Below are 23,281 nucleotides of genomic sequence, written 5' to 3' on the forward strand. Positions count from 1 at the left end.
TTGGTTGGATTCTTAGAAGGGGCATTAGTTGGCCAGTTGGTAAAATAAGGTCTGTAAATTAGATAATAGTACTGAATCAATGTTAATTTTCTGATTTTGATAATTATACTGTGGTCATTTAAGATGTGAACATTTGAGAATGTGGGTGAAAAGTGGAGGGAAATTCTCTTTTGTAACATTTTTGTAATTCTGAAATTATTTCAAAGTGAAACATTAAAAGTAAAGTAAAACCCCATTTCTTTTTGAATTTTTGAATTTTATTTTTTTATACAGCAGGTTCTTATTAGTTATCCATTTTATACATATTAGTGTATATATGTCAATCCCAGTCTCCCAATTCATCCCACCACCACCACCACCACCCCCCCTGCCGCTTTCCCCCCTTGGTGTCCAGATGTAAAACCCCATTTTTAATAGTTTTGTATTGCCCTCACTTACTTTATCTTGCTTTACTTTACTCCCCACCTCCCTCTAGCTTCCCAAATGAACCCTGAACTCTAGCATGCTAGCTACTGGCTTTCTTCTTTAGTTCCTTGAATACACCATGCTTCCTCCTCTTCAGATCCTGACGGTAAGAAGAAGCATGGTATTCTCTTTGCATGGAGCATACTTCCTTTGAACTTTATCCTTTTGTTCTTTAAGGCTCATTTTACTCGCTCTAGAAAACCCCTCCCTGACCCCCTAATCCAGGTCTGAACATTGTATGGTTCCATAACATCTGGTACTTTTTCATAGCATTTTTATCACAACTGCCATGAAATTATCATGGCGTTTACTGTTTAAAGTCCGTCTCACTCACTAGAAATTAATGTTCATAAAAGATGGAAAAAAAAAAAAGATGGAGGGATTGTCTTTTTTTGCTCAATATTATTTCCTTGGTACCTTGCACAGATTTTCAATGACTATTTGAGTAATTAATGCAAGTCATGCAATGGAGCATCCCCCCTATTAAAAAAAAAAAAAAAAACACAACTTGGATGAAACTGGACACAGGAGACGTTTTAAGTTTGAGGAGATGAAGGTGGGGACCAGAATTGGTGGCAGTGACAGAAAAGGATAGATGGAGGAGTCTTATCATGGAAGGAGCCATAGGACTTGATAAGGGAGGAGGAGGAGTCAAAAATGACTCAGGTTTAATCATCAGCTGCAAAAAGGTACACAGTTGAAATGGCACTTGAGTCACTTTTCCAGCAGTATTTTTTGAAAGTATGTTCCTAAACATTTGAAAATGGTCTCTAGTTATTTTTAATAAAAATGCTTTAAGTGGTAAAATACTGTATTGTGTCGTAAATACCAGTTGCCATGCTGATTAGTATGTTTGGTATACTAAAAAGTACTAGAGTATTTTAATAAAAATACTATAAACCCATGGTAAAATACTGCCTTGATTCATATTAAACAATAAAAATGACTATATGAGAACACCTGAGTATCCCTCTGTAGTGGGTGCTGTGGTGCTCCAATCCAGATCCTCTCTTCGTGGGTAATGTACTCCTCCCTCAGCTGCTGGGAATTTTAGTTCCTGATGGTGAAAAGCTTTGTTTTTGCTGGGTGTTGCCTTCGGTTGCAGGGAACTGCCTCACTTTAGGTTATCCTCCCAGGTTATGCCTCACTGGCCCACAGCCAGTGACTGGCTGATTTAAGATGCAAAGACCCAGCTTCCTTGCCTTATTTGAAGACAAGTCTGAGGGACCTGTCTCAGCTACCACAGGTATTGGCCAAGTTGCAACCACTTTGGGATCAGTGTCTCCCTCTGACTCTCCTGGTCTTCCTCATTGCATTGCAGATGTATTTGCCGGTTGTGTCCTGCCTCAGTAAATCTCTTGCTTGAAATTGGTCTCAGAATCTGTCTCCAAGGAACCTAACCTATGACACTATCTAATCTGCCTACTCTCTAACGGTTGCCATCATTGGAACCTCTGTGTGTGTGTGTCTGGGTTTTGTTTTTGTTTTCTCCCCCAACTATACCCCAAAAGTGCCCAAATTAAATGTACACCTTGATGAATTTTCAAAAACTCAGCTTCATTTTTATCAAAGAAAGAATAAGAAAATGAGTATGGGTAGAGTGAGAACCACCTACATTTACAACTTCCTCATGGTGAAAACTTTGAGGGAAGGGCGGGTTGCCAAGGGAAGTTGGAAGTTTCTCTGATTTTAAAAGAGCAAACAGTTTTGCTCTTTTGGTTGACTGCAGTGTACTCTGAAATGAGAGGAACAATCTCAGTATACTTCATAATACATGTAAATGAAATGGGGAAAATAATGAGTGTCAGGGACCAGAGGAGAAACTGAACCATTTCACTAGAGGAAATGATTCAGAGAGAGGAAAAGATGACCTTCCTGAAGGTCAAATATCTATAAATCAAACATGTCAAAATATTGCTAAAATTTTGAGTAACCAAGATTTTTCTGTTAGTCAAGCTCTTTATAGTACTCTTTTGATTTTAAAGTAAAATTTCAAGAATTCTTCTATGTTTTTGTTTCTCAGTGATAGATAGAGCTTTCATCGAGAGTGTTTAGTTCCTCTCTATTCAATTCTTTCTGTCTCTAACATCACCCTCCTCGTTCTCTCCTGCCTGGATGATACAATAGCTGGCCTCCTAATCAACTCTCTCTCTCTTTCCACTCTTATCCCCACCACAGTCTGTTCTTCACACAGAACCACGATGGCCTTTTTAAAGCATAAATCAGATCATGTCACTGCCCTGCTTAAAACTCTCCAGGGGATTCCCATCACACTTAGAAAAAAACCCCAAAATCTTAATATAACCTAAAAGGCACTATACCATATGGCTCCTGACTACCTCTCAGACCTCATCTTGTACCACTTTCTCCTTGTTTACTCTAGCTGCAATAGATTAGATGTTCCTCTAAAGCAGGGGTCAGAAAACTAAGAGGGGCCAAATTTTGCTAGAGGCCTATTTTTATACTGCCATTTTTAAAGGATTGTGAAACAACTACAGCAACAGGAACAAAAAGAAGAATATGGAACAAGAGACCTTGTGTGACTTGCAAAGCCTAAAACATTTACTATGTGGCTCTTTTACAGAAAAAGTTTGCCAACTTCTGCTTTAAAGGCTTATCCCTCCTGCATTAGGATCTTCACATTAGCTGTTCCCTTTGCATCCTCCACTACCAGTCTTCACATGGATGGGTCCTTTTAATTCAGGTGTGAACTTGATTCAGGTGTCACTTCATCATTGAGGCCTTTAATGACTACCTAATGTAAATATCTTACCAGATTCTCTCCATCACATCACCTTTTTTGTTCTTTACAGCACTTATCTGATATTTCTTATTTTTATTTTTTCAATAACCATTCCCCCTCTCCCCCATGTAGAAAGATCTTTTCTTTCTTGTATACTACTTTTGAGTATTCTTTTTTTTTTTTTCTTTTGAGTATTCTTGATCTTGCATTTAGATGGAAGAGAGCAACAGTAAATGTTCGGAGCCTACTGCATAGTTCGTGCTCAATAAATGTGTTGAATCAGTGAATTTCCAGATTATTTCTGCATATGAAGTTTAGGTCTTCTGCTTTCTTTTTGTCCTCTCTGAGAGGACCTACAGTGCAAACTGCAATAAAGAGCTACTTTAGAATGGAGAGGCCAAACAATGCCTCTCCCTTAAGAGAACAGATAAACTTCTCTTTTCCTTTTCCTTGCTTTCCCTGGGAGAGCCCATTGATAGAAGAGTGGGATGTTTCAAAGGGATGTCTCAAGGACAACTTATATAAAAAAAAAAAAAAAGAAAAGAGGAAAAAAACCGTTTCTTTTCATCTTTTTCTTTTGCGAGAGGAATTTTTTAGGGTGGTAAGATTGGTCGAGGTCACATTTTCTACGAGGCTCTGAGGCTTTTGGGTGAAGAGTTTAGGTGGAGGCCTCTGCTTGGGAGATGGATTTAACACTAAGAGGAACCAGGCCTGAGCTCAAAAGAGAAGCCGAGAACAATGTGAATAGGGCTTGTTCTAGGTGATCAGGTATGAGGGAGGAAGGTAAAAGCCCAATAAGCACAGGTCCTGGATTTTTCTAGAGTTTTATTATTTCACATGGTCAGGCCACATGTTTAGACTTTTGGTAGGAAAAATATGGTTACTAAAGCAATGGGAGGCATTGCCTGCTGCAGCTAAGGCCGGTGCAACCAAATAAATGAATTAATTAAAAAAAAATAAAAATAAAGCAATAGGAGGCAGTGATTGTAAAGAAAATGTGGGCACTGTCCTCTGGGTGTGGCGAGATGTGAGGGATAAGAGTTAAGCTGTAGAGCTTGAGTTTTGGAGTCAAAATAGACATGAGCTTATTCATCCACTAGTTATGTCACCTTGGGCAAATTATTTAGCCTTTCTAAACCTTGGTTTCCTCATCTGAAAAATGAGAAGAATGATAGCTTCTATCTTTTAGGATTATTTTGAGGATTAACTGATAAGGCATGTAAAATGCTTATTTAGATGCCTACATAAATAAGTGATCAGTTAGTATAAATATCATCATCATCATTGCCAGGTGGTGAAGAAATTTTCTAAAGCTACAGATGTTGAAACGAATGAACAATAAAATCTGTACCCTCTAGCAGTTTAAGGACATGTCCCACTGTATTTTGCTTCCATAAGTAGGAACACAGGATATGGAAAGGGGTGAGGTAAGAAATGTGTGGGAGCAAGATCATTGTTGTTCGAAGAAGCATGGTCTTAACACAACTCATTTGACTCCTAATATTAAGTGGAAAGGAGACAAGGAAATCTGTACTTGTGTAGACCTTCCAGATGAACCCATCTGCATGTCAATGTTAGCTTTGGATTTCATACATTGACCTCTACTGCTTTACAGTTTATTGAAAATGCCCTTGTGCATGCTAATATAATTCTGATTATTTGGGTAGGGCAGCTGTTATTATTATCTCTATTTTATTCTAGAGGAAACAAAGACTAAGAAATTGAGAACATGGGTTTTAGAGTCATATTGCTAGGGTTTGAAACCTGGCTTCTCCACTTCCCAACAGTGTAACCTAGGGTAAGTTACTTGAACTTTCCAGAGCCTCAATATCTTCATCTGTGAAATGGGAGTAATGAAGATACATACCTCTTAGGACTGTGTGAAATTATTCGTGTAAACAAAGTACATGGTATGGCAAATAGTATGTGTTCAATGAATATTTGTTATTGTTATCTCCCAGGGCCAGGCAGCTAATAAGTGGTAATGCTAGTATCTAAATTTAGATAATTGGATTTCATACCTTATGGCCTTTCCACACACCACCTCCCATAATATTAATAATGTTGACTCTCTGCCACTGTGATGATGTATGATCCATAACATTAGGACAGGTGGTCTAATTTGTTTTTCCAAAAGTGGTAGGAGATCCATCTAAAGTATCCCTTTTGGTACAGTTGGCACACATACCTGTCTCTCAGCTTCCTCAGTAAGAGGACAGCTGTGGCTTTAGGACAGAACTACACCAAAAAGCTCTGGACTTTGTTTCCACTGGTTGGAGCAAAGTGCTGAGGATACCAGTCTGCCACATGAGAAGACAGAGATAGCCAACATTAAACTGAACCAATGGGAGACTTGTAGTATAGTTGAAAAGCATGCAAACTATAACTAGTAAGTTGGAAGACTTGAATTCTAATCTTGGATCCACCAGTTATTAACTATATCTTGTGACATCTCTGAGCCTGGGTTTCAACATCTTTATTTATTCTTAATTTTTCTAGCTTTATTGAGGTATAATTGATACCCACATATTTAACGTAGGGATCCCAATAGTCATACTTGTTGCTGTCACCTATTCATACAGTCCCTTTGTGGAAATTAGGAAAAGATGCCTTTTCCTCCAGGCAGAAGCAGCTCTGCCACTAAGGTTCGTGAGCTTGGTGACCAGAGCATGTAGATTTCAGTCTCTACTAGCCTCCTTGGCCAGCCTTCTGGTGCACTTCAGAAGCAAAGGCGAGGGCCCTGTCTGTGCCGTCTTTCCACTGCACAGGGCTGTTAATATCAAGTGAGATAATAAGTTGAAGGAGTTTGGTAAAGTCTAATCCCCTCTGTGAATGTAAAGCACTGATATCACACAAATACTACCTGATTTCAAGTACCAGGATCCAAGAGTGACTTGGGTAGACATTCTGACCATTGCCCTTCCCTTTGGTTCTGATGATCCTGGTGACTCGTTAACTTGTACAACACCTATTGTGTACTTCTATAGAGATTGTGGCCAGGAAAGATTTTCTCCATCATTTTCAGGCCTGGACCAGCCTTGCTCTCTAGATATAAGACTAAAATCAGTTCTTTTGATGATTCATCCTCTTGGAAACAATCATGTTGTTTTTAGAACACCCTGGAGTGGGACTGGGTCTTCCCCATAGGTGGAATTTGGAATCCTTTGGTTAGAATTTATCTTTGGTTTTCAGGCAAAGGTCATTGTATAAAAGCTTTGTGTCAAGGGGAGAAAGAAAATTTGCTGAACCATAATTTGCCCTCTTTTCACACCTCTGAAGCCCAAGCTATCTGCTGGGCTGTTTAGATCAAGTAGGACAAGAGGACCTGCTTGTGTGGACAGGTAAATCACCTTTCTAAGTTTCCATTTTGTTATCTCGAATTAGGGACAATAACAGTACTTATTACCTCATAGGTTTATTACATGGATTAAATGAACTAATAAGTAGAAAGCACTTGGCACACAGTATATGCGCATTAAATGTTAGCTCTAATTACGAGGCTCCCTGCAGGATACTCTACCTGACTTTGAGGAAGAACAAAAACATAAGTTCCAGTGCCTTTCTAAGCTCAAGAAGCTTAGAGTTCTAGCTGGGGAATTAACATAATTATACCAGAAAAGGTAAATAGAAATGCAAAGCTATAAATGTGTGGTACAGATAGATGCTGTTTTTAGGAACTGGTGTTTGAACTAGGCCCTGAAGAAAGGTGAGATTAGGATAAGTAGAGAGGATGAGGAGGGTATGGCATATGGGGTCGGTAACATCAGCAAGGTTCAGGACCACAAGTAGACCAATTTGCCTGGAGAAGTGGGGCCAATGCTATCTGGGAATATAGGTTGGGATTAGAAGGAGAGAACCCTAAATACTAGGGTAAATGTTTGCTCTTGTCCCATAGAGAACGATGAGTGACACTGTAAAACTTGAACATGGAAATGTCCAGCAGGCAGTTGGAATGCTCTTGGGAAAATGCTCAAAGCTGTAGCTAAAACTTTGGGGATGGAAGTTGAAATTGTGGAAGCTGGTGATACTTCTAAGGCAGCTCCTTGAGAGGTGACTGTTGATTCCAATTTAATGAGGGCAACCTGTGAACAGCATTTAAAGTGAAATGGTGAAACTGTCAGGAGATTTGAAGAACAACTTAAAACATTAACTAGGTAGGGTTTGCTTCTCTGAAGTCTTTGCTTCCCAGGGGGAAGCTGTATTTTGTGACCAAGAGACTGAGAAGAAACTTCAGAAGTGAAGAAGCAGGAGAGCAGTGTCTTCAAAGACAATGGAGTACTGTTGTGTTAGTTTTCTCCTGATCTGTAACAAATTACCACAAGCTTAATGGCTTAAAAAAAGAAAAAACCCACTCCTTTACTAACTTACGGTTCTGTAGTCAGCAAGACTGTGGGTTCTCTGTTTAGGGTGTCCAATCCACTTTCAGGTTCATTCTTATTGTTGGCAGAATTGCCTTTATAGGACTAAGGTTCCTGTTTTCCTTCTAGCTTGGAATCTTGGAGGGCCATCTTAGAATTCTGCCTAATGCAAGTGTTTTATGAAGGATAAATGGCAAATAAAATAAGAATTGAAAAGGTGTCAGTTGGTCATTGGTGATTTGAGTAAGATCAGTAGCAAGAGAAGTTTTGGCAGGATTGTAGGGGCAGAAGCCAGATGCAGTAAGTTTGTGGAGTCAACTGGAAGTGAGAAAGAAGTAAAGCTGGGATTTAGCGGTTTCTTTCAAATGGCCAGGCTGGAATGGGAAGGAGAATGTTGGGCATAATTAACTAATGAACTAAGTCTCAAGGAAACTAGATGGAATGAACTCTAGACTATAGATGGAGGGATTAGTGTGGACTTGTAGGGGAACTCAGCTTCCTCTGAGGTAGGAGGAAAGCAAGTATGGGTGGGGATGCAGATAACTTTGTAAAGAGAGGGTGGGCAGCTGAGAAATTGAGGAAATTACTGCCTAATATCCTGTTTTCTCTTAGAGGTTAGAGACAAGGTCAGTAAAAAAGCAGGTGAAGTTTTGGAATTTCTACTTTGTGGCTAGGAGGTTTTTCATAAAATTGCTGAATGAAATCAAAACTAATGGACAGAGAGGCAAGAAACATAAAGAACCCCAGGTGCTCTTCAGAGTGCCCACCAAACCATACCTGACTCACCTGGCTCCCCTTTTGCTCCCTTTCTTTTGTTCCCTTCTCAAACAGTCTGATCTAGAATTGCTTAACAGGTCCTTACTCAGAGGAGGTGGACTTCCTGCTAGTAAATTGCCTTAGGCTTTAAGATCTTAAAAGCTTTCTAGATTACTTAGGGGATATCTAATTTACCATAGTTGACCATAATGATTTTTCCTTCCTTAGGCTGTGAGGTCTTTGAAGTCAAGGGATTTAGGCTTTTTTTCATCTTTGCACTTATATTTGCCTCTAATACAAGTCTGGCACATAGGAACTCCCCAGTTTATTTTTCTAGCTTAGATGACCCAGACTTAAGGCTCCCCTCCCTATTTGGCCAGATTGTGCTATTTTTTCCTCTTTACTTTAGAGAAGATAGTTAACCTTTAAAAATACATGTATATGTTTTATAAATTTAAAGAAAGTATAACAAAAATGTAGAAAAGTGCAAAAATCATGTGGTCCGTTTTCTGAATTTTTAAAGTAAATACACTTGTGTAACAGTGTCCAGTTCAAGAAACAGAGTAGGGACTTCCCTGGTGGTCCAGTGGTTAAGACTCTGCACTCCCAATGCAGGGGGCCCAGGTTCGATTCTTGATCGGGGAACTAGATCCCGCATGCCACAACTAAGAACTTCCATGCCACAATTTAAGACCTGGTGCAGCCAAATTAAAAAAAGAAAAAAAAAAGAGAGTGTATCACCTGCAGTCCCCCCTCTTTTTTAAACATCTTTATTGGAGTATAATTGCTTTACAATAGTGTGTTAGTTTCTGCTGTATAACAAAGTGAATCAGCTATACATATACATTTATCCCCATATCTCTTCCCTCTTGCGTCTCCCTCCCACCCTCCCTATCCCACCCCTCTAGGTGGACACAAAGCACCAAGCTGATCTGCCTGTGCTGTGCGGCTGCTTCCCGCTAGCTATCTATTTTACATTTGGTAGTGTATATATGTCCATGCCACTCTCTTACTTCGTCCCAGCTTCCCCTTCCCCTTCCCCGTGTCCTCAAGCCCATTCTCTACATCTGCGTCTTTATTCCTGTCCCCTGCAGCCCCCTTTTATATACCCTATCAATCATTATTGCTCTGCAGAAGTTACCAGCATGCTGCCTTCTAGCCCCATAAATTAGTTTTATTAGAACTTTATATAAATTGAATCATATAGTATATATTCTTAGGTGTCAGGCTTCTTTCACTCAGCATTGTATTCATGCAGTTCATCTAGGTTGTTTTATAGAGTTGGCGTCTATTCATTATCTTTGCCTTATGATATTCTATTATATGACTCTATCACAGATTTACTTATTCAGTCTATTGTAGATGGATATTTGGGTTGTTTCCAAGTTTGGGCTATTATCAATAATGTTGTTTTGAACATGTCTTTTGGTGAACATATGTTTACATCTTTATTGGCTAGATGCAGTATTGCTGGGTCATAAGGTGTGTGAATGTTTGCTTTAATAGATCCTACTAAATACTTTTGCAATGTGGTTGTATAGTTATACTAAATTATACTTTCATCAGCAGTGTTTGAGAATGAGTTGCCCCACATCCTTGTGAATGTGTGGTATTGTCTGCCTTTTCCAATTTTAGCCATTCTGGTTGTATTTTGTATTTCTTTGATTATTAGTGATGTAGAGCACCTTTTCATGTGCCTTTTGGCCATTTGAATATCTTTTGTTGGCGTCTCTTGCCCATTTTTCTTTGGGATGTTCACTGTTATTAATTTGGAAGGGTCCTTTATATATTTGAATTACAAGTCTTTTGTTGAAAAAAAAAATATATAGCATATATTTCTCCCATTCTGTGATTTTTCACTCTGACTTTTGGTAAACAGATGTTCTTAATTTAATTAGTTTAGTTTATTAAATTTTTCCTTTATAGTTATTGCTTTTGTGACCTGTTGAAGAAATTGTTGCCTGCTCTAATGTCATGAAAATACTCTTTTAAAGGCTTTATTGTTTACCTTTTACATTTAGACTCACAATCCATCTGGAATTGATTTTTGTGTATGGTGTGATAAGGATGAAGGTCTCTTTTTTGCCATATGGATATTCAGTTGACTCCAATATCCTTTATTGAAAAGACCATCCTTTCACTACTGCAGTGTTAACTGTTTTCATAAATCTGGTCACCATGTCACAGGAAGGGGGACCCCTTCCAGGGCCTGAAAGTGGGTTCTTGTCTAACGCTCAGAAATGAATTGTCCAAGGAAACACGTGCGCTGACAAAGCAAGACACTTTATTGGAAAGGGGAACCCAGGCGGAGAGCAGCAGGGTAAGGCAACCTAGGAGAACTGCTCTGCCGCGTGGCTCGCAGTCTTAGGTTTTATGGTAATGGGGTTAGTTTCTGGGTTGCCTCTGGCCAGTCATCTCTGGCCCACAGTTTGACTCAGGGCCTTTCCTGGTGGCGCGTGCCTCTCAGCCAAGATGGATTCCAGCGTGAAGGAGTCTCGGAGGTGGGTCGTCTCCTCCCTCTTTTGGCCCCTCCCGAATTCTCCCGGTTAGTTTTCAGAGGCAGCACCATGTTCCTTATCGGAACCTCTTGTTGTGAGACAACTCAGGCAAGCGGTTTTCATCGTGCCTGGCCAAGGTGGGTGGTTTCGGTGCACAGTTCCTTAACAACTATACATATGTGGATCTGTGTCTGGACTTTTTGGTCCATTTGTCTATTTGCTTATCCTGTGCCAATAACCACACAATCTAATTATTATAACTTTATAATAGGTCTTGATATCTGGTGGTTTAAGTCCCTCTAGGTTTATTTATTTTTTGCCACCTAGAGTGTGTTGGCATCCTTGCCCTTTGCATACAAATGTAAATTTAATTCAACAGATATTTCCTGAATACCTATTTATTATGTGCTAGGCACAGTGATAGATGTTGGGAATATAGCTGTCAATAAAGATAGGCCTGGTCCTTTCCTTTTAGTTGGGAAAGCCATTCAAATGAAGTGAGATGAGAAGAGGGCCTAGGACAGAGCCCTGAGGAACTCAATATTTAAAGTCAGTTGGCAAAGGAGACAGAGAGAGAGCGTGTGTGTGCACATGTGGGCAAGCGAGTAAAACCCCAAATGTAAGAAAACCAAGAAAGGACAACATGAAGGAAGCCAAGGGAAGAAGGTATATCTAGAAAGTGTGGTCAGCTATGTCAATGTTGCTGCAAGGTCAAGCAAGATAACACTAACAAAACATCCTTTGGACTTAGCTCTGAATGGCTATTGTGAACTTAATGAAGCAGTTTTTGTGGAGGGGTAGGGTGTGTGTCTTTATTAGATTGTAAACTCTTAGATGGGAACAAAGTTCCTTGTTCACTTCGTGCTTAATGAATGTTATTTCATGATGGTAATCCAATGGTCTGCATACTGCTGAGCATCATAAAGGTCCAAAATTGTGCTCTATTTTATAACACTTCCCATTCTTGCAGCTGATGAAAAAGTAATTGCTCTTGTAAATGGAGGATAATTTAATACTTACTCAAACCTTGGCTGTTTTATTTATTTTTATTTTTATTTTTTTAAATGAACTTTATTTATTTATTTATTTTGGCCGCTCTGCGAGGCATGTGGGATCTTAGTTCCCTGACCAGGGATCGAACCCTCGCCCCTGCAGTGGAAGCACTGAGTCCCAACCACTGGGCTGCCAGGGAAGTCCCAAACCTTGGCTGTTTTAGATAATCAAAAACTATGCTTCATCCATCCATTCATTTATCCATTTATTCACTTATCAGCAAGGGTACATGGAGCAACCACCAAGTACCCGGGACTCATAAGCATTGTGCTGGAGATGTAAGTAGGGAAAGAAAGGAAAGAAGGAAGCCTAGAAAAATGTGTTTGACCCATGTATATCTCAATGAATTAACTTTGCAAGTGCAATCTCTATTTTTACAGCCTTCCATGACTATTCAAAAGGGGTCTATTGTTAAGCTTTGTGATCTAAAGACAAAATTTCAGAAAATGCTTCCTTTTTGGTTAAATAAAAAACAAGATTTCAGTAGAGAAGTTCTTTGTCTTTGTTAGGGGTCCTCCTATATATTGTTTGCTTGGTATTTACTTACACCTTGGTATATATGTATGAGTCATTTTCTTTTAAATTTGAGTGCTCATTTTAGGAACGGAAGAGCAGAGATAGTTCATTTTCAAATACAATAAAATTATGTTAAGTATGGGCTGTGCTAATTATTTATTGTCATTTATCAAAGGGTCAGAGGCCAAAGTTTATTTTTCTTCATTGTGTGAATTATTAGTAGACCTGTACTTGGGGTCAGGTGGATTGATAAATGCCCAGGTAAACCATTTTCAAGCACACCTGCATAACTTAAGAATTTCTACTTTACCAATAAAGTCTTGACATATTAATTTCAAATAATTTAAAAAAATCTATTTCTTAAAACAAGTCTTTATAAGGGTTTTATGAGGGAACTTTTTTTTTTAACTTAATTGAAGTACTTGAAAATGTAGAAGTTTGGTAGGTTAGGGAAGTATTCAGGAATAAGATTAGCCATGAGTTGATTTTTACAGACTCTGTAATGAATATGGTTAGTATAGCACGTTGGCAGAGGTAAAGCTTTCTTTAGGAAGGTAGAGGAAGAAAAAAAAAGGGGAATATATGCTAAGTTCACGGTAGGAATAAGAAGACCATTTATTTGGTTCTTTTAAAAAGAGCTTTTGGCAGATTCATTCGAAATGATTTTTTCCTCTTAAATTGTTAGTTTTGTTTTTTCCTTAGAAATAACTAGAAACAAAGACTACTAACTGCTGCAAATTGGTAGTCTCTGGTAATACTACTTTAGTTGTAATTGGTGAAGAGGGGAACTAGAGAAATAAGACAGTTTTAAATGGTGCTTAACATTTTTAGTTCTAAGTCCAATCAGCATAATCATCAACTGACATTAACTCTGAACCTCTTGGGTGAATGGCACTGAACCAAATCCCACAAGAAATAATATCTTCTGCCTATGTGAGCAAACTGGTAATTGAACTATTGCTCTCAGAAGCTATAGATAATACCAGTTGATAAGATGTTGTGAGATTCCAGCCTTGGAGTTCTGAGGTTAAGATAGGAAAAATGTACACCGGAAAAAAAATTTTTAGATAGAAACTGTATCTACTTTCTGTTTTGAATAAAGAAGTCACTGCCCTATACAGTGAAACTCTAAACATGTCAGATTATTTTTTTAATGTTTAACCAAACACTATTTTAGCTTAAAAGAGTTGAATTTTATTTGATTGATCATTGTATGAATAATGCAAGGTAAACTTTCATTTTGACAAGTAAAATAAGGAGGTGAGTTGATTTTGAGCCTATGAAGTAGAATCGTGAAGTAAGTGATTTCTGCCTTCATTTCAAATACAAAGAAATCTTGGTGGATAGATAAGATGTCAAAAATTTGTGACTGAAACCTATTTTTAACCTGACCTCCAAGGTTTATATCATATTTAATATTAAGGTACTTTTCATTTTATAATATTAAGCATGTGTCTTTTAAGTATGGTCAGATTTTAAGTATCTTTCCCTAGTAGTCCGCCTCCTCCCTTCCTTATTCCTCCCCACCCCATCTCTTTTGCTGTGGTAGGGTTCCTATTGCTGGCTACCCAGTCATTACCATTCTAATACCATTTAAGGTAGCTCCGCTGGGTTTCTTTATTTTGAGTCCTAGAATCCAGTTTCTCTTTTAACCTGGCCTCCTAAATCAGTTAACAAACCGGTTTATTTTCCCCCGTGTTCATCTTAACAACTCGTGATTTAGATTGGTTAGGAAGATACAGTGTAATCGGCACAACGTCTTTCCCGTGGAATCAGTATTTTGGAGGCTTCCTCCTTTCCTAGCGGAACACGCTCCAGTCGGGCAGCGGACCTAGCTAAGGACTTCAGCCCCCACAGTTCCCTGTGTGCGCATGCCTTCTCTTCTTACAGTTGTCAAAGTGCTCTTGCCAGAGCGGTCACATAATCAACCTGAAAGAAGAAAATAAATACTGTACACTTTTTAATTTTATCGATCCTTAAAAACTGGACCCTCAAAGGTAACTGCTGCTAAGAATTTGTTACTTGAGATTGGGTGATTGCATGTAAAGGAAGATCTATTGTGTGTGGGGTGGGGGGAGGGGAAGGAGGTATCTATTTCTCGGACTCTGCTGTAAATAAGAAAAAAGAAAAAAAAAACCCAACAAACAAAAAACCCACCCAAAGGAACAGACTGTACAAGCAGTTACTGACATTGCATATTAACTCTGTAAATGTTATTTTCATCTATTGCTTATCTTTTGTTTAAAAGGGTCTTATTTATTAAAGATGGGTCTTGACCTTGACAGAGTGAATTTATACAGGCAGTGAAATTTATGTCTTTAAGAAATGTTGAAAAGAGAAATGGGTGTTTCTGGTATGATAAAAATTTTTTAATTTAATAAATATATTAATATTACTTATAGCCTTAAAATATTCTGAGTCTAGCTTACTTTTTGGCTTTTTTGCTATAGTACAGCATTAATTTTTCCACCACAGATATATAGTTTAAACTGAAGGCATTAACAGAAAGCATTGATACAAGCATTGGAAAAGCTGAGTGATATTAAAATTATAATCAAATGCATATTTCAGCCATGATGATATGGCTGTTGTAAAGACAATTCTAGCACACTGGAAGAGACTCAAATCCCAGATTATAATGGTTTACTGCAGCACTGCTTAAACCAAGTATGAAAATGTCTCTTTCTGTGTCCATTTCCTTTGGCAGCAATAGAACTTTGTGCTGTTGTGAATCCAAGCTCTGCTTGCCTCTTTGTCATATTTTACAATACTGATCAAAGCCATTATTTTAGACGAAGGGAGCTAAGGAACACAAAGTCAATCTTAAGTAGGTTTAATTGGTAGTAGCTGGCAATTTGTGATGTGTATTATATTGGGTTGGGTTTTTTGGGGGTGGGGGTCGGGGGGAGGAGTAGAAAGGAGAATAAGGTGGCTGTGAAGCTTTTCCTCGAGCCCACTATTTTGTCTATGTATGAAACTTTGAAATGAAAGATTAACCATTTTAAAGATACTCTTTAATAAAATAGTAGAACTACTTTTAATCCCATTTCTTAGTCTGACGTATTTTGCTTAATAGTTGAGAGGGGAAGCATAGACATTTTCCAACACATTTATCTTACAACAGTTATTATCGTGAGAATGTCCAAAGACAGAACTTCTGTGTGTATCTGAATGCCCTTTACAAGTGTCCTGAGAAAGATGCTTTTCCAAGTATCTGAGTTAATTAACTGCATTAAACATATTAATAACTTTGTTGCAATTATACTGAATCATCATCTAAAAATAATTATATATTTGGTCATATGCTCCTTGAACACTTCAAAATACTTGTTTTCAGGGTCTTAGCACTGTAATATTCATATATTTAAAACAATTAATGTACTCTAAGGGACAAGCTAACTCAGTGATAACTATGTGTATGGAAATCTCCTGGTTTTGAGCGATGACTATTTTCATCCTTGAATGATAAAACATGCTGTATGGCAGAGGTGAATATAGCCCTTCTGTGCGAAATGGAAAATACCATACTCTCCTTATATGGCTAAATGAAGCAGTGATGGCAATGCACTATAATTGCAATGTATGAGAATTGGGGACTTTGTACTATGCTATTTTTAACACGTTAGCTAGCATATGGTAATTCAGGGTCTTCAAACCATAATCTTTCACTGCTAATACCAGTGATAAGAGAATGGATTCTAAATTTGCCAGAGTCTTGTGACCAAGGCAGTAGCAGGAGGATTCAAAAATGAAAAATCTGGCAACCCCAGAATTATCTTGACTTTCTGCTTAAATCTCAAGAGGGATTTTTTTTAAAGCCCCGCCCCCACCCCATCTCATAGTCACAGTCCCCCGCCCCCTCCCTCCGTCCCTCCCTCCTCCCTCCCTCCGTCCCTCCCTCCTCCCTCCCTCCGCGTGTCTCTCTCTCTCTCTCTCTCTCTCTCTCTCTCTCTCTCCCTCCCTCCCTCCCTCCCTCCCTCCCTCCCTCCCTCCCTCCCTCTCTCCCTCTCTCTCTCTCTCTCTCTCTCTCTCTCACACACACACACACACACACACACACACACACACACACACCTTAAATCCAACCAGAACATTTCTTCACTCTGCGGAGAAATTCTCAGGCTCCTGTTGAGACCTGAACCACTGAGATGCCAAAAAAATCTCTTCTGCGGCAGAATTGGAGACTAGAAAATTGGAGAATAAGCAGAAAAACCCTAATCCTTAGAGTAACAAGAAGCAAGCACTTGAAAATGTTTCAGTAGATTTTTACCTCTTTAAAAACAATGTGTTTGTTGTTGTTGTTGTTGTTGTTTGTTTTAATGTCTCCTAACAAAATGGAGTAGCTGCAGCTCCTGGGAGGCCAGAGAATGATTGTGCAGCTGAGTCCTCCTCCTAACAAATGCCAAGGATTTCCTCCCTCGTGGTTCGCTGCTGCTAAATGAAACAATTATCGAGGCAAGAAGGCAGTTTGCTAATCAAGGGGGATAAGACTTCTGTTTCTTTAAAGTGCCGGAGCGGGGGTTAGAAAGGGTCGTGTGCGGTGTCTTTTTAACCTTGCTGAAGGACGCAGCAGTATTTATTGACGTATGCAAATAGCTGGGGGAGGGTGGTGCTTGGGAAAAAACAGGAACCAGAATCGGTTTCTCATTGCAGGGTGAACGCTCTGAGTTCCGGTGAAGGGAAAAGAGACGTGGCGAAATTGCCGTCTTTCTGTTTTATAAGCACATCTCTCACTAATACAGAAAAGGAACCTAGACATCAGAAAGGGTGAAGACGCTCTCACAGTATTTTTAGAGACCTTGCATGAGCTCCCCCCCCCCGCACCCTCCTCCCCCCGCTCCCCCAGCCCGACCTGTTCTTCTAAATGGGAGATTATGGATTTGCATTGCAATTGGCTAATAGCGGTCGCACTGGATTTTCGCAAGTAAAACACCCGCCCGCTTCAGCAAGGGGCATTAACGAACACATTGACAATAACGCGTCTCTCTTTTTTCCCGTTTCAGCTGCGCAAACCATGCAGGATGATTTACTGATGGACAAAAGCAAAACCCAGCCCCAGCCCCAGCAGCAGCGGCAGCAGCAGCAGCAGCCCCAGCCCGAGCCCGGCACAGCCGAAGCCCCGTCCACGCCCCTGTCCTCAGAGACCCCCAAGCCGGAGGACAGCAGCGCAGTGCCGGCCCTCAGCCCCGCCGCGGCCCCGCCGGCGCCCAACGGCCCCGACAAGATGCAGATGGAATCGCCGCTCCTGCCGGGCTTGGGTTTCCACCAGCCCCCTCAGCAGCCGCCGCCGCCGCCGCCGCAGGAGCCCGCGGCGCCGGGCGCGTCGCTGTCGCCGTCCTTCGGCAGCACCTGGTCCACGGGCACCACGAACGCGGTAGAGGACAGCTTCTTCCAGGGGATCACGCCAGTCAACGGGACCATGCTCTTCCAGAACTTCCCTCACCACGTCAACCCGGTCTTCGGAGGCACCTTCTCCCCGCAGATGAGCCTGGCGCAGACCCAGCACCACCAGCAGCCGCCGCCGCCCGCACCGCAGCCCGCGCAGCCCGCGCAGCCCCCGCAGGCGCAGCCCTCGCAGCAGCGCCGGTCGCCCGCCAGCCCCAGCCAGGCACCCTATGCGCAGAGGGGCGCCGCCGCGGCGTACGGTCACCAGCCCATCATGACTAGCAAGCCGTCCTCGTCCTCGGCCGCCGCGGCTGCCGCGGCCGCCGCGGCTGCCGCCTCGTCCGCGTCGTCCAGCTGGAACACGCACCAGAGCGTGAACGCGGCCTGGAGCGCGCCGTCCAACCCGTGGGGCGGCCTGCAGGCGGGCCGGGACCCTCGCCGGGCTGTCGGCGTGGGCGTGGGCGTGGGCGTCGGGGTGCCTTCACCGCTCAACCCCATCTCGCCGCTCAAAAAGCCCTTCTCCAGCAACGTGATCGCGCCGCCCAAGTTCCCCCGCGCGGCCCCGCTCACCTCCAAGTCCTGGATGGAGGATAACGCTTTCCGGACGGACAATGGTAACAATCTGTTGCCATTTCAGGTAATGCTCCAGTGCACCTGCACACGCCTTCCTTCTCTGCTCCCTTTGCCTTGTCTTCCCTGCCATTTAATAGGCCGTTGATTTTTGTTCTTTAAAAAAGGCAGCGATGCCCTGCCGTTTTCCAAAGCCTTCAGTTCACTGGGGCTGTTCCACGACCGGGGACAAGGGTGGGGGAACACTGTGACTGCTGGCGGAATCGTATATATGCACCCTGACAAGATAGAAAAGAGCCTTTTTCTTTTAGCTTATTTTTTCCTTCATCGTGCTTGTGCCTCTTCTTTTGACCTTCTTCGACAAGAAAAGCTGCAAGTGTATGGCAGGGTGCCGGCATAGTCCCAGGATGAGTAGCCTGGGATTCCTGTCGTTTTAAGTAGCTACACATTTCACGTTATGCAATCCCGGGCTCAGGGTGCCTCCTGAAAGCCGTCCACTCCCAAACCACTCTGGCCCCCCTCTTAAAGGGGTTAACAGCCCTTGAGTGTTGCTATTTCAGACAGTTGCATACGCTCAATTAAACTAATGTGAACACATGTGTTTATGTCTCGCGAAGGTGCTGGCATCATTAATAGCAATCAGCATATTGCCCCTGCCGGGAAAATTATGAGTGTGAGATTCCAATAAACACTGGAACTCTATCAGGGACCAGGATGGAAGAGTGGGAATTCTAGGGGTAACCCTTCCTACGTTACCTAGAAGAAGGACTTAAGAAATTGTTTTTTCCAGAGGAAAGAGACAATAGGACGCGACCTTCAGAGCCATATTGCAATGGAGACTATTTGCTAGCTAGCGCTGAAATATTTAAAGCTGCAGTGTCCTTCAGTTGGGTTATTTAAGAAGACAATGCAGATCAATTACACCATCTGAAACTGGGCAAAGTGAAAGTCTTGCAACTTTAATGAAAAATGAGCCTTGTGTCTTGGTGTTAAATGCCAATGAAAAACCCAGGAAGTGCCCCAGACAAAAAGGTTGAATGGAGTGTCCTTATTCTGTTCTCGCTTTCTGATCCAGTGTATGGCCACGTAGGTTGGCAGTGTCCTGGACATCTTGAGTTGGAAAGGGGTGGTGAGGGGGAGTGTTCACTGGAGGGCTTTGTTCTCAGGTAAACATTCACCCTTCACTTACAAATTGATTTGGCCATACGCTTCCAGGCTCAGTTAAAAAAGAAAAGAAGGAAGGAGAGAGGAGGGCCTTGGATAAGACCCAGTTTGGATCTTTGGATCCAAGGAAATGAAACAGAAATCCTTTGAGCATTGCTGAAAAATGGCAGAACCGACATTTGACAGTTAGTTTAAAGCAGCAGGTGCAATTGGAGGCTTCATTTTATTGCTCTTTACATTTCAGATGTGATGTTTGGCATGGCTCCCATCCATGAAGGAGGAGATAGGGTTATTAAGAAGCGCATGATTCTCTAAACTAGAGCAAGGATTTTTAACCTCAGCAGTTCAAGGGGGTCCCTGAAACTCATAAATTATGTGTATGAGAGTTTTTAATGAGACAGTCTTAACACATTTTTACAGGGGCCCTTCAGGAATGGAAAAGTTTAATATTAAGGTATATTTCTCCCCATTATTCTAAAGTTTGTTTTAATAAAATGAAGAGACTGCACGCTGGGATTAGATCCCTAGAGAAAAGGAGGACTCTGCTTTCTGGAATTTCTTTGTGTGTGTGTGTGTGTGTGTGTGTGTGTGTGTGTGTGTGTGTGTGTGTGTGGCAGGGGGCTGGACAGGGAGGCTGCATTTGGTAGGAGAGCCCCTCTTTTTCTAATAGCCCCTCTTATTATTCTGATGATCTCTACCCAATTCCAGTCTTAGAGGATAACCTAAAATCTAACAGGGAGGTTTTGGGCCTGGAAGCTGATAGTGTAGACATCAATTATCTTTTTCTAAGAGTAGAATCTGAATACAACTAGCTTTTGATTATCTCCAGAAAAGGGAACTGGGGAGAGATTAAATCCATAAAATTTCCCCCAAACTGATATTGACAAGTAATATGGGGATTGCCAGTTGTTTCTCAGCAAACCATTTACCAGCCATGCTAATGAGAGCCAGATGGACTGGATTGAATTTGGATTCTTGTTTTTTCATCCCTGGTAGTGCTATTGAGTAGGGAAAGATGGCCAAAAGATTTGTAGAAGGAGAGATTTGATTGAAAATTGAGCTTTATAAATTTGACCTCAGGAAGAATTACATGGACTTTGTCTCATTTCTTTTTCTTACTTAAAATGGAGCTTCAGGGTTTTGAAGCAATATTAGAACCAGAGTAGGAGTAACCTGGCTGTGTTTTGGCTTGGAAAATTATCAGACTCGGTTTGTGTTGATAAGCATATTAAGTTTAAAAAAACAAAAACACCTTGAGTCTTGTGTACAGAATTTTACATGTTTATATATTTATTTAAATCATTTTTCTACAGAAGAGAAAATAATTTAAGTAGCTCCTAATGACTTTTTAAAAAATTATTTTGACAAATAAGATTTTTTTCATTAAATCTAGGACTGTATTTCATAGAATACCAACTTAATTTTTTTTATTTCAGACTCTTTGAGCTAAAAGGGACTTTCAACAGTGATCTACTCTAATGTATCATAATATTAAAAAAAAATCCATTACCCACTCCCAGCAGTGCTGCTTCACTCTCTTTTGCCAACCCACACAATAGAATTTTTGGAGCTTTACTTATGTGGTTTATATTGTGAAAGCAATAACTGTATTTGAATGTGATTTTTCAAACTGCATGTGCTTTCTTACGCCCTTCCCTTAATTCTAACAAAGTTGATTGGTTTCTCTGGGTTGGGGTGGCTGCTTCCTTAGGGATTGCATGTATCTAAAAGCCACCTCATTTCTTTCTTTTTTTTTTTTTTCAAACATCTTTATTGAAGTATAATCCACCTCATTTCTATAAATAAGGAAACTGAGGTCCTGAGAGAAAGAATGGCATAACTTAGGTAATAGCACTTTGGCTAGTTTTGTTGATGTGTGTCCTTAACTTCCTTGTAGCACTAGTGCTGTCAGGTAGACTTCATTTATGTCAGGTTCTCTTTGGGCTCCATTCAAAGGGACTTACTTATGGAACTATCTCATGAGGTTCTCTATCTGGCTCTTAGTGATGTACCATCCACCAACAGAGATCAAAAGCAGTGAGGGGGCTTCCCTGGTGGCGCAGTGGTTAAGAATCCGCCTGCCAGTGCAGGGGACACGGGTTCGAGCCCTGGTTTGGGAAGATCCCACATGCCGCGGAGCAGCTAAGCCCGTGTGCCACAACTACTGAGCCTGCGCTCTAGAGCCCGCGAGCCACAACTACTGAGCCCGTGCCCCACAACTACTGAAGCCTGTGCGCCTAGAGGCCGTGCTCCGCAACAACAGAAGCCACCGCAATGAGGAGCCTGCGCACTGCAATGAAGAGTAGCCCCCGCTCGCCGCAACTAGAGAAAGCCTGCGCGCAGCAACAGAGACCCAACGCAGCCAAAAATAAATAAATTTATATTAAAAAAAAAAATTTTAAAAAGCAGTGAGGTACCCCACCTGGGGTATTATACATATGCTTCATTCTCTATTTATGTAAGACAGAGACGCCTAGGTTTGTAAAAGGACTAGAACAGAGGTATTTTCTATATGCAGTGAATTTCGGTTTAAATAGTGTTGTTGTCCAGAGAAATTTAGAAGGGACTTTTGAGAGCGCCTATTCCACTACTCTGCTCATTTTCCAGAAGAGGAAATCAAAGTCCAAATATGTGTAATGACCTGCTCAAGTTCAGGTGGGTAGTTTCTATCAGAAGCAGACTTTGGAGGCAGATTGCCTAGGTTCACATCTCAACGCTGCCAGTTCCTGGGTTTGTAATCTTGCACAAATTATGTATATATGTTGACCCTCAATTTTGTCATCTGTAAAATGGGAATAATAATAATTACTCGCTTCATAGGAGTTCAGATAAGAAACTGCATGTAAAGTGCTTAGCACAGTACTTGGCCCATAGTAAAGTACCATATAAATGTTGAGTTATGATTATTGTTATTATAATGGTGGCCAGAGGCTCTGCGTGATCTTATCTTAGTATGGATTACTGCTTTTTCATCCCATGCAATCTGAAAAACCCCAAACTTCTATGTAATGTTATTTAGTCTTTTTTTTTCTGTCTGAAGGTACCCCCTGGTTACTGTAACGTGATAATCCACCATTTACCTATGACCCGGGCCCTTTGCTAAGCACTTTATATGTAGTTTCTTATTGGAACTCCTTTAAGATAGAGGACTATTATTACCCTCATTATCCTGACAAAGAAATTGAGGGTTAGTGCATTTACATTATTTCCTCATCATTACACAGCCAGTAACTGGCAGAGTTGGGATTTGAACCCAGGAGCTCTGCCTCCAGAGCCAGTGGACATCAGTTAACCAGTGCAGTGTAGAAGCAGGAGACTGGGCGGCATCTGTACTTGACCTTATGATATACCCTGGAGATTGTATTGTTAAAATATATTTTATTGAGAGGAACAGAGGAAGAAAAATATAGTGTCCATACATATACTAGATTCAACAGTAGTCTGTATTTCCCCCTATTTATTTATTTACTTATCTATGTATTTTTGAATTTGTATTTTTGGAAAAAAATTCAAATTATGTTCTGCTTTCTCTCTGCATTTCTGCCTTTATCCCGCCTCTCTTTTCCTACCCCAAATTGAAGGCCACTGTATAGATTTTATATTTTCTGGCATAAGTCTGCTTAAATGTAATTTAGTGTTGATTGTGCTGTTGGGTTATCTATACCAGAGAAAGAAATTCCTTACATGAATTCATGGGAATATAAATTATTTTGAAAAATAAATATGCCTATTCATAATAAATTTTGAAGAAACATCAGTGTTTTCAACCAGCC

The 23,281-nt window shown here is 40.8% G+C and overlaps 1 protein-coding gene across 5 annotated transcripts in view; it reads left to right on the forward strand.

Annotated features, from left to right (window-relative positions):
• The window catches only part of CPEB3 (cytoplasmic polyadenylation element binding protein 3), a 184,615-nt gene that overhangs the window by 11,167 nt on the left and 150,167 nt on the right, over window positions 1–23,281 (forward strand). For 4 of the 5 annotated variants that reach the window (XM_057530627.1, XM_057530629.1, XM_057530630.1 and 1 more), the window contains exon 2: window positions 17,393–18,411. In XM_057530627.1, the coding sequence (XP_057386610.1) occupies window positions 17,404–18,411 (1,008 nt within the window). In that variant the 5' untranslated portion in view covers window positions 17,393–17,403. Of the gene's footprint in view, window positions 1–14,281; window positions 14,387–17,392; window positions 18,412–23,281 lie in introns of those variants that run through there. The other variant, XM_057530628.1, reaches the window with a different exon arrangement.

This window comes from Balaenoptera acutorostrata, chromosome 16 (genome assembly GCF_949987535.1).
Source record: "Balaenoptera acutorostrata chromosome 16, mBalAcu1.1, whole genome shotgun sequence".
Taxonomy (NCBI): domain Eukaryota; kingdom Metazoa; phylum Chordata; class Mammalia; order Artiodactyla; family Balaenopteridae; genus Balaenoptera; species Balaenoptera acutorostrata.